Raw genomic sequence first — 12,555 nt, 5'->3', positions numbered from 1 at the left:
CACAATACTTGCAATCTCACCTTGTCGATCGAGCAAGATGTTACTAGGATTGAGGTCCCGACAAACGATGCCCTCCCGGTGCAGACAATCCAGCGCCGTCACCATCTCTACGGCCCAACATCGAACAAACGCCTCCGGAATCCGAGCGTGCGATACGGCGAGCGACAACTCATCCAGCTCTGAAAACAGCCGCGACACTTCGTCTAGTTCAACTCTGTTGGGCGTAACTGGTGATTTCTCACGAGCCTGAGGTTCAATGTTCGCTTTTCCGTCTGTGTGAATTGCTTTTTCATTAAGTGAAGCTGCCTCTGTTAGGCTCGGATCCAGCAAAGAGTCATTATTTTGGCTTGAAAGTTCATCTGGTTCGCTGTCTTTTTGTCCAAAAGTCAAGCTGTAGTCATCCCACAGTGAGGTCAAGGCGTCTGAAGATTCACACAAAGACGAAGGTTGCTGCTCTTCAGGCTCCGGCTGGCTAGGAAGCAGTAAAACATCCGGCTTGATGGACCTTTGAGGCGAAGTCGCGACCTCAAGGCCTGCACGCGGCGCGGACGTTTCCAATTCCTCTCGTTTAGATTCCACGGCCGCGTTCATTAAAGGCAGGTTGACCAAAAGGTCCGGCGGGTGACCCTCATCCTCATCGACCGCCTCTTTAAAAGAAATGACCGGCACTGACTCGTTGGAGTCTTTATCGCTGTAATCTAAGCCCCAAAGGTGTGCACTGTGACCTTTGACCTCCAGAGCCAGCTCCGGAAGGTCTTCGACGACGTCGGATGTCAGAAAGTCGGGCGGCTGCTGTTGATCTGCCCAGTCTAAGCAAGTCACCTCGCTCGCGCTGTCTTTGCTGTCGATGCGGAAAAACTCCATTAGCGTGTGTTTGGATTGATCCGGAGACAGCGGGTGCGGCCCTTCGCCGCGATCGTCGAAAAGGCTGTCGTTGCTCAGAAGCGAGGAAGCCGTCGGCGCGTCCAGCGACACTTCCTCGCTTCTCGCTTCGTCTTCTTCCAGAGCGTCCGGTTCCACTTTATCTTGCTCGTATTCGTTGCAAAGCGTTAAATAACTGTTGGTGCACTCCTCTTCAGAGGTGGCGCCTGAGTCTAAGTGTGGTGTGACCGTTTTGGTAAACCGGGTGGAGAGTTTACTCATACAAGGCGAGGTGGGTAGCTTTTTTACGTCCTTGTTTGGTAAACGCACCGGAGAACCAGTAACGGGGTCGGAGCTTGCAGAGTCCAAATCGGGCGTGGCAAATTGGGGCGAGTGTACGGCTGCTTTATGGCTCTTTTGGATGAAAGGGATATCAAAAGTCTCTTCCGGAGTGGAATTCCGCAGGTATTTTGCAATGTGAGACCACAGCTTTCCACCTGCAGACCAATCATACAATAAATGATCATGTTTCAGTGCCATTGACAGCTATTGTCATCCAATCCATTTCGACTGGGAGGGCTAGCAGAGATAATTTGCTATGTATCATAATATCATAGCCATTGTATTTTTCGTCAAAGATGACAATAACGAAAATATTTCCTTGGCGAACATTATTTTATGATGATGACGAGCTGAAAATATGTCTTGGGAAACTAAAACATAACGATCCGGATGCCAATTTTCGTCTGACGAGATGAGAACAAGATGAAAATTTGCCATAGTTTCCGTTAGAAGTTCACAATGTGTGACATTTTTGTATTGTATGTGTAGTTAGCACGCATCATAGCAGTGTTTGGTCGTATCACTCATGTGAAATGCTCACGGTGTCGTCTCCAGGCTCAAGACTTTTTAAGTTTTGTTTTCTTATCTTGGCTTGATATGCCATGTTGCTTTAGCCTTTAAAGGTTTGTGCTGAGTGATCATCACACACTAAATGTAACTTGTAGCGTTAGCATAGCGTTCGCATTAGCATTTTGGCGTGTTTTTTTTGTTGTTTTTTTTTTACAGTCAGTTGATGACGTCCAGGCGAGTTTAATCCATAGAAAATGATGCACTGCTGTTTTCCTGCTGAGTGTGTATCATGATCACAAAAATGTCCCTGTAGACGCTACAATTATGTGTTCGTCCGTCAATGTTCATTCGAAATTGCTGGAAACCTTTGATTTATGTATTTATTTATTGATGGTATAAACCAGGGGTCCCCAAACTTTTTCCTGTGAGGGCCACATAACTTTTCCCTTCTCTGATGAGGCGCTGGGTCAGTTTGTAACAGAAAAAGTGTGACGATTGCAGGAGTGCCTAAATGAAAAAATGTATTGTTTTCAGAAAGCCACAATCAAATAACCCGTTCTGGATTCTTTACGGAACAAAAGTAAATAAAATAAAAATAATATAACACTATTAATTAAATAGATAATAACCAAATAAACATCTATGGGTTCTTCACAGAAAAAAGCCAGGAAATAAATAACACTATTGAAAAAAATAAAAAAAATGTTCAGGGGGCCGGACCAAATGTGGAGGCGGGCCGTGTCCGGGCCGCGGGCCGTTGTTTGGGGACCCCTGGTATAAACTTTTGAAGTTTACAAATGAAAACATTTTGAGTAATTGTCGACTAAAACTAGATAAGACGAACACATTTTGAAATTACTAAACTACAACTAATAATTATTTTCATCCAAAGAGAGCCTTCCTGAGAAGTCTACTGCTTAAAGATGGCGGCTGTTTACCAACGCTGCCGAGTCTGCCATTTTGCATCTTGTTCTATGTACATGTGCTAACACCGCCGAGTCTGTCATTTCGCATCTAGTTCTATATAACGTGATATCTATGAGACACATTGGACCCTACCACCGCAGCATCATGTGGGCAATGACAAAGGCATTCAGTCATATAATTTCTGACGTTTTTTTTTTTTACAGAACTACACTTAATTTACTCAATAACAGAAGAAGAAAGAATCACACAAAAAGCTTTTCTTGTCGAGAAACAATGTTCTTTGCTCTCTCGCGAACCAATCATACTGTGGCTTCATGTGGATTGGTCACCATTGGGAAGGAGGCGGGAACTGCAAACGTGACCAGGAACAGACTACCTGCTTGAATACTAGAGCTGGGAATCTCTGGGCACCTAACGATTCGATTACGATTACGATTCAGAGGCTCCGATTCGATTATAAAACGATTATTGATGCACCCCCCTCCTTTTTTTTTTTTTTTTAATGTTTTGTACATTAGTTCCAAAATTGTTCAAAAATACTCTCAGGCTAAACCACACTACTATTTCAGTATCAAGTTAACATATAGCAGTAAACAAATATACAAAAATAACATTAAATAAAAAACTCCAGTCCCCATTCTGTATCAGCAGCTTTAAACTACATTCAATTAATTTAATGTTGTGAATCAACCGTTAAATTTGTTAAAATTGCTCCCATTATTCCATAATTTCCCTTTTGTCTACTTTCGACATGTGAAAGTTTTAAAACTATTTTAAAGATATATTCAAGTCAGTATTTTACCGATTTAGGAGTATTTTAGATAAAAAGTTAATTAGGTTTGCTTGGAAGGTTCGCTACAACAGCCTTGCAGGGAAGTGTACTGCTTTAAGATGGCGGCAGTTTATAACGCCCGCATCTAGCTTTTTGTAGATGTGCTGTTAACACTACCAAATCTATATTGCATCTAGTCCTATATAAATGATATCCACCGTAACACTATATGGAGGTACTTGTAGCAGCTTTTCGGCAGCAGTCAGGTATGTTGTTGTGTTTTTTTATCTCGTTGCATGAGTTGAGCTAGAGCCGTGAGTTGAGCATTGGCATTACCCGAGGGGCCGGGTAATGGGAAGCATGATGTTTAGCTACTCTCGCTCCGTTCCATCCCGAAGACCGCGCGGCGCGCTGAGTGTTGTGTACTTCCGCTTTACTTCGCATATTTCAATAATCGGAATTTGGATGTTTGTGAATCGTTCTCGAATCTTCCACGGCCGAATCGCGAATAATCTAAGAATCGGAAATTTTGCACACCTCTATTGAATACTATAGAGGAATGCAAAGCATTTTTTGTACATTCTGTAATTTTCGCACTATAAGGCGCACCTGACTATAAGCCGCTACCCACCAACTTTGGCATGAAACCGGCATTTGTTCAGAGAAAAGTTGCCCTGGACTATAAACCACAGCTGTCTTCACTGTATTATGGGATATTTACAGCAAAAGATATTAACCAGTAACACTTAATCTGAAAGCGGCATCATAGAACAGTCATAAGACCAAATGAACCACCATGAAGCTTTGAACCAATTGGCTGCAAAGCTTCATTGCTTCAAGAAGCTTCATTTGGCAATCACTGCTCCCTTGGGGGAGACAGTCAACCTCTGTTGCCACCTGCTGTCAACGCTGTTGTTGTCCAACATGCCTCCTAGCATGCACTGCAGCGTAACAGATGTAAATAACAATCAAATTTCATGATCTGTGCTAATTATTTCTACAGTTACTGTTCCAGTTGTTTCATTAATTGCTAGTTATGGTATTTGGTATCACTTAATTTGATAGTGAAGCCATAAGACTGTCATTAGACAATCATAATTATGACATGACACTGTCATGAGCATTTATGAATGCTTATAAAAGATGTAGTTTAGTGTTATCCGGCAAATTATCTCACTTTTGAGTGGATGTAAACGATCCAAGCTGGACATAAATGTTGTTAGTGACATAATTTGCCGGATGACACCAAATAACATAAGCATTCAGTAAGGCCCACGATAGTGTCATGAAACAGGACTCAATTGGATCTTTCCCAGATTGATATGTGGAATATATTCATAGCGGATTTATGGAACAATCAATCTGGCTTGCCAGGTTAATAATATTAGGAATACCTAGGAAGAACCAATGAGACTATCTGAACTTTATTTGAAGTTATTCAGCGATTGAGAAATTGCTGCCAACCTTCCCAGTTCAAATGGATTGGATGTTTACTGCAGTCAATGGATCTGAAACATGATCATTCACAAAAAAAAAAAAAAAAAACAGCGTGTGAAGAAGGAAATGTCGAGTTTTCTAAGAGTTCCTAATGCGAGAGAGATGTAAGAAGATTCATGTGTTGGCATAGCTAATGAAGCGCGGCACCACCTGGTATCAGAATAACGACCTGTGACACACACCCATCTCCATCAAACATCTGTCCCGGACAAGGGCACATGAAGACGAGCGTAAAAGATGAAGCGTCTCACCCTCGGCGTGCTGCAGGAAGAGGAAGACGGTGTCCTCGGTGTCAACCAGTTTCTTTAGCTGCACCATGTAGGGAACGCATCGAGGCATGACCGTCTGTTTGAGTCGGCTGCAGTCGCTGCTCTTTCTCAAACCCTGTTGGAAAAAAATGAACTGATTGAAAACATTTATGTAAATGCTTTTTTTAATATACTTAGTTGTTGTTTGTTAGTGTCTTGGTATTGGTGATCAGTATGAAAACACGTGCGGGAATTTACGTGACAATAGCCAATCATAGTGGACATTTTAGGGTGTGAATGGCAGGATATGTTTGTAGTACGAAACGTTAAAGGTGATTACATTTGGATTTAATGAGGTAAAAGGTCGCAGGGCCAAACTGAATTTGAATGTTTGTGCTCAAGGAAAACCCTGCTAGGTGTAGACATGGCCTTAAGGCGTAGAAGCACAAAATGTAGGCGCTCCCAAATTTATGATTGCATCATCTTTAACGCCATACTTTTCATCACTCTCCATAACAGTCATACAATTCATATGAGTGAGTCCACTCAAATTCACTAACGCTGCCGAGAACAAGTTCTAGGTTCAACAAAGATTGACTAAACAATGATTGACACATTTGTGCCTTTGATCGTAGAGCTACAGAGCCTTCACCCGCCAGATCAAAGCTACAGTGGTATGATAAAGTATCTGAAACTTTTGAAATATCTCACATAACAGCATAAAATGACCATCAAATGTGATCTTTGTCAAAATCACACAGATGAAAAAACAACATCTGCTTTTACTAAAACCACCCAAATATTTATGGGTTTTCATATTTTAATGAGGATAGTATGCAAACAATGACAGAAGGGGGAAAATAAGTGAACCATCACTTTTAATATTTTGTACGCCCCCCCCCCCCCCACCCCTTTGGCAGCAATAACTTCAAGCAGACGCTTCCTGTAGCTGCAGATCAGTGTGGCACATTGATCAGGACTAATCTCGGCCCATTCTTCTCTACAAAACTGCTATGTCTGGCATGAATCACTGTCTTTAGGTCATGCCACAGCATCTCAATGGGGTTCAAGTCTGGAGTTTCACTTGGCCACTCCAGTATGTGTATTTTATTCTTCTGAAACCATTCTCAAGTTGATTTACTTCTGTGTTTTGGATCTTTGTCTTGTTGCAGCATCCATCCACTTTTTAGCTTCAACTGTCTAACAGACGGCCTCAGGTTTTCCTGCAAAATAGCCTGATAACTTTTTAATTTATTATTCCATTGCTGATTGCAAGTTGTCCAGGCCCTGAGGTAGCGAAACAACCCCAAATCATGATACTCCCTCCACCATGCTTCACGGTGAGGATGAGGTGTCTCCTTAGGCAGAGGGCTCACTTACTTATCCCCCCCTTCTGTCATTGTTTGCATGCTATCCTCATTGAAATATGCAAACATATAAATGTTTGGGTGGTTTTAGTAAAACGTTTTTCCATCTGTGTGATTTTGATAAAGATCAGATCACATTTGATGGTGATTTTATGCGGAAATGTGAGAAATTCCAAAAGGTTAAGATACTTTTTCACATCATTGTACAAACCTGTCAATCATCCTTAACTTTAAGCAGTAAACTCCAGCTGCCTGCTGACCAAGAAAAGCAGCAGGAAGGAGAGTGAGAGGCTGTACGAGCATGAAGCAGAAAAACATAAATGTCTTTTTTAAATTAAAAACCCGATCATTTTCACCCGCCTCCGATCCTCTGAAAAAATGGCGCCATCAGCCCGATTTCCAGTTACATAATCGGGACATCCCAAGGTGAGAGTTTGAATGGTTTGGAGGTACAGTGGTACCGCTACATACGAATTTAATTCATTCCAGGACCTGGTTTGTAAGTCGAAATGGTCATGTCAAGCGGGATTTCTCCTGAGAATACATTATAATTCAATTAATTCGTTCCACAGCCCACAAACCTATGCTAAATCCTTAAAAATTCTACTGGAACAATTACTAATAGCAATTACACATAGCTAAACAAATAAATTATTAATACAAACTGGAATAATAATAATATAATAATGTAACGATCAGGTTCTAGTGTGGCGGTTGTGTTCTGCATGCTGTCCCTGAATGCACCATGTGACTGACGACAGAGTGCGAGAGGTGCATTAGAGTTTTTACTTTCACTTTAAAATTAAAAACACGATCCTTTTTATTCCAATCCTCTGAAAAGGCGCGATCGGCACGATTTCCGATCACGTGACCGGATCATCATTTCGAGTTTTTGTTCAAATAAAGAAAAAAAAGGACATTTTTCGGCATCAGATCGGGACGGTATCAGCAGATTCTCAAAATCAGGTGACTCGGATTCGTACTCTGATACAAAAATATGCGATCGGGACATCCCTACAATTGGATTAGTCAAATTTTGGACTGGAAATGTTTAGTAATTTTTCAAATCTATCATCTACAGTGGACTCCCGGAAACAGCAAAAACTTAGAAATAGTTGACTTGCACTGAAAAAAAAAAAAAAGATTTTCCAAAACCCCCAAATTGTTTAATTGAGTTGAATATTAACAGCCTTTTAAAACGCAACAAAAAATATACGTTGTACAGCATAAGTCTCCCCACCCCCTCCAACTATCTACTAATACCACGCCCCAATTCAAAGTCACTGCAACCATCAAGCCCCAACGTAACATTTGCGAATCCCCCCACATCAAGTTCACATTGCCCGCAAGTGTCTGCATATCCGTTTATATAAACCCGGCGTGCGTATGTCCGCGCCAATCTATGTGAAGTCATCTGTGCGCGTTGACATCTGGCACACGTCTCACACCTGAGAGCAGAGGAGCTGACAGGGACAGGCCCATTAGAATCAATTACAGCGGTCACACACAGGGGCGTCTGGCACACTTCACACTCACAGGCAGGAGAATCGCCATACACACACACGACAGTACACTTACTTTCACGACCAGCATCTCTCGCGTTCTCTTGTCCATGACCAAAAGAACCTGTGATGGAAGAGTGTCATTAATAGGCAGGTGATGGTCATATGCCAAAGGAGAGGGTCACTGACTAATAAATGGAAGTTCCTAAATGACAGCGAGAAGGGGGGATTAACCCATCAAGCCCTGCTGTGTTTAGCACGGCAATGTCACAGCCACGAAACACTGATTTAAGCACATTAGAGCTGAAATTATTAGCTGATTAGCCGACCAGATGGGCACAAACGAATGCGTTTCAAGTCAATTATTGAGCAAAGACACGCGACATTTATCATTTCTATCTTGGACAGTGTGGTAGTTGGTGGATTGGACTTTTTTTATTTGTTGAAATAAAAACGATTGTGACAAAATCTGATCAACTGGTTATTTTGATGACGCTACGGAATATTTATGTTGTTGAGTTCAGTCTGACAGCTGTTTTTAACTTATTTGTGGCTGTAGAATCATGGTATGTTTTTTGTTGTTGTTTTTTTTTAACTTTAGGAACAGATTTGCAAAGAAATACTGAACTTGTGTGCATGTATTACCAAAAATATATACATATAGACATTGACAAAAAATGCAATGTGTATTTAAAATGATTATAGTTTTGCAAAAGATGTGGCTACGTCCTTATATACAATATTAATTGTGTGGATATAGTGACAACATAGAAATAAAAGATACGAGAAACTGCAATTTCTGGAGAAATTACTCTGAGGCTTTGCTGTGTGGAGATACAGATCTTAGCCCCGCCCAGGTTGATTTGGGGACATTTCGGGGACAATATCAGGTCACTTCCTGTTGATTTGGGGACATTTGGGGGACACATCCTGGTCCTATCATGTCGTTTGGCAATATTTCCTGGTCATATTAGGTCATTTGGGGACATTTGGGGGACGTGTCCTGGTCATATCAGGTCATTTGGGGACATTCAGGGGACATGCCCGGGTCCTATCAGGCCATTTGAGGACATGTCCTGATCATATCGGGTCATTTGGGGGACATGTCCTGGTCATATCAGGTCATTTGGGGACAGTTCGGGGACATGCCCTGGTCATATCAGTTCATATAGGGACATTTCGGGGACATGTCTTGGTCATATCAGGTCATTTGGGGGACTTGTCCTCGTTGTATCAGGTCATTTGGGGACATGCCCTGGTCATATAGGGACATTCGGGGGACATGACCAGGTCATACCAGGTCATTTAGGGACATTTGGGGGACATGTCCCAGTCATATCAGGTCATTTGAGGACATTTGGGGGACATGCCCTGGTCATATCAGGTCATTTGGGGGACATTCCCTGGTAATATCAGATCATTTGGGGACATTTGGGGGACATGTCCTCATCAGAACAGGTCATTTGGGGGACATGTCCTCATCATAACAGGTTATTATGGGGACATTCGGGGGACATGTTCCTGTCATATCAGGTCATTTGGGGACATTTGGGGGACATGTCCCGGTCATATCAGGTCATTTGGGGGCATATGGGGGACATGACCTGGTAATATCAGGTCATTTAGGGACATTTAGAGGACACATGGTTGATAGCCGTGTTTAGCCCCAACTGGATTCATTACCTTATCACTATTCATCTTAGACACAGCTGCTGGAAACAGAAATGTTGTTTAATCCATCTGCCAGGCGAACGGGAGATTGACTTTTGATTGATTGACGATTTTACGACACTGTGCAGGTGTGCGCTAGACCCTCATGGGAAACGCAATCTTCCTTAAGGCAAAACACTACCGCTTTTGTCCACCGGCGTCGCTAAAATCGACCAAACTGAGAAGGTACAAAATGTTGCTTTAATTGATTTGGCTTCCTGCTGTCCGCTGTAAACGTTTTTAGAAATAGTAAACACACTAGTATTTTTTCGTCTCCCACTGTATTAAAAGTCGAAGCCAAAAGCCAAACGCTTGGTCATATTTCCTCATCTTATCTCATATCTCCAGCGCTCTTTGCTGTGTGCTCTTGTTTGGTTCAAAAATACTGTGCACTCTGAAAATGAGAGCCATGAAATGAGCGCCACTGCCACCCATTGAGTGGATGTGTAATTACACTTTAGTTAAGTACGGCAAAAAAGTATTCCCCGAGGTCACATGCGCCACCCTCCGTGTCGCTCTGCGCCCCACTATCTGAAAAGTACTGTAATAATGTTTTTATACTATTACACATAGGTCGCTCTGGAGTCGAACCCCCGGCCAAATTATGAAAAAAAAAAACAAACTGCGATTTATAGTCCTAAAAATATGGTATACGGTAGGATTTACGACACGGCACTCTTTTTGATTCAATTATTTTTTTCGTATGTGTCAACTGTTTCAATTACCGAGCAGATGTCACCGACGCCATCCTTTAATCTCGACCTTCATCTCTCTCTAGCATCACCATCTAAAAAGACGGCGGGACTTCACTCCTGCCGCTCCTTTTCCCTGATATCTTCATGTTTTTTTTTTTTGTGTGCATTTTTTTCCGCCCGCTAACATCATCATCACTCTCATGCTCCATCATCCCCTCTCCGGGGACATCTCGAACATATGTGCGCGACCCGGTGAGTGAGTCCATACGTGTGTGTGAGTGTAGAGCCTACGTTCTCTCCGTGTGACCCTGGCTGGAACCAAACAGGTGCAGGCTAAATGGATATGAATGGAGATGTGAGTAAACAGAGCAGTGGCGCTAGCCAGGGCGCTAATATAATTAAGACACAAACATCAGGGAGGGGGTGGAAGTGTAGCGGGGCAGAAGGGTGAGGAGCTCTCTCCATCTGTCTCCTCTGTCCCCATTAAAAGTGAAAGGCGGAAGGATGAGACAAGGAGGAAATTTGGCCGCCATTTTGTCAAGCTGCTTTTAAAATGATGGACTGCTAAACTTGCGCACGTTTGCGCCGGTTTTGTCGACATTCTCCTTCGTGCGGGATGAGCGTCATTGATTCAGTGTTGTGTGGCGCTCCCTGCCGCTTGCCAAGTCATTTCATGGCTGAGCGGTGAGGTTGCTTCGGCGGCAGCTGGCTGACAGAACCGGCAACCCAAACTGACCTTGGTGGTAGTCATAACTGCTGCTAAACGCGTACGCACACATGCGTGTTTCTCTCTACTATATTATCAAGTAAATCTTCTGTTTTATTGCTGTGGAAAGATGGGGGAAGGAGGAGAGTTAACACGAGGACGGCGCGTCCGGATTTATCGGGACATGATTCACCTAATAAACGGCGCTCGCGTGGATAAAGTGTTTTGCGAAGGCGCGGGTAATTGTTCACCTCAATCACATGTTTCTGGCAGTGTCAAAATGAGATAGGACGCCCTCTAGAGGAATAGTAAGTAATGTACAAAAGATTTTGTGGGGGGATATTGTCTAAATGATTGATGACTAAACTCACCTTAGAAAGTTTCAGTGTAAATTTTATATGTTATACAGACATTATATATTAGGTGTTAGGTTTTGTGTTGGCTCCCTCCTAGTGTGTCCCTGTGATTGCCTATTGATTTCACCTGTTGTGCCTGCTCCTACTGTATCCTCCAACTGCATCCTCCTGTGTCACCCAGCTGTTCCTCGTTGTCTCGTTACCCCTTGTCAGCGTGTGTGTATATAAGCTCCCAGTTTCTTTTCACTCCTTGATGCGTCATTGTCAATGTCAATTTAGAGTCCTGTCCAAGCCCTCGTGTACCAGTCCCTCCGATTAAGTAAGTTTTGTTTGAACATTGCATTTTTGATCCACAGTCCTTTTGGTTGTACTTTGTGTTTTTGTTAGTAATTATTAAAACGTTTTTTGAGTTCATCGCCACCTACCTGCCCGCGACCCGTGACATTAGGTTTCTCAATATTAGATATCATCATTAATTCATTAGCTGCCATTGACGGCGATCAAAATTCAATCCATTTTGACTGGGAGGGATGGCACCGATCAAGGACAGGCGAAAATCTCACTTTTTGAGACAGAGAATACATTGAATGCCTACACCAGTGGTGTCCAAACTATTCCACATAGGGCGGCAGTGGGTGCTGGATTTCATTCCTACTAAACAAGACGACATCTTTTCACCAATCTGGTGTCTCACAAGTGTAATCAGTTGACTGCAGTCAGGTGCTGCTTGTCTTAGCACAAACTTCATTGGTTAAACTGTCTGTGCTCGATTGGTAGTAACAAAAACCAGGACCCACAGCGGCCCTAGAGGACAGGTTTGGACACCCATGGCCTACACTAACTATGAATATGTTGGCGCTACCGTTAGCTACTTGTATTTCTGGCTGACACCGTGTGGGGAGCCTGATGACCAAGAAGAAAGTGTGTGTGTGGGGGGGGGGGGGGGGGGGGTCAGAACGATAAGTGACTGGGAAGGGTGAAGTCTACACAAATCAGCCATGTGAGGTGTAGAACCCAGTATTTGTGAGAATCCTTTGTGAGTGTGGATATGTTGGCATCCTA

General features: G+C 42.8%; 1 protein-coding gene across 2 annotated transcripts in view; it reads right to left on the bottom strand.

Annotated features, from left to right (window-relative positions):
• The window catches only part of rps6kc1 (ribosomal protein S6 kinase polypeptide 1), a 49,411-nt gene that overhangs the window by 27,808 nt on the left and 9,048 nt on the right, over positions 1 to 12,555 (bottom strand). For both annotated transcript variants that reach the window (XM_057822464.1, XM_057822463.1), the window contains exons 10-12: positions 8,103 to 8,150; positions 5,161 to 5,293; positions 21 to 1,358 (exon numbers count right to left, since the gene is read on the bottom strand). In XM_057822464.1, the coding sequence (XP_057678447.1) occupies positions 21 to 1,358; positions 5,161 to 5,293; positions 8,103 to 8,150 (1,519 nt within the window). The remainder of the gene's footprint in view (positions 1 to 20; positions 1,359 to 5,160; positions 5,294 to 8,102; positions 8,151 to 12,555) is intronic.

This window comes from Corythoichthys intestinalis, chromosome 19 (assembly GCF_030265065.1).
Source record: "Corythoichthys intestinalis isolate RoL2023-P3 chromosome 19, ASM3026506v1, whole genome shotgun sequence".
Taxonomy (NCBI): domain Eukaryota; kingdom Metazoa; phylum Chordata; class Actinopteri; order Syngnathiformes; family Syngnathidae; genus Corythoichthys; species Corythoichthys intestinalis.
This window is presented reverse-complemented; position numbering and strand designations above follow the sequence as displayed.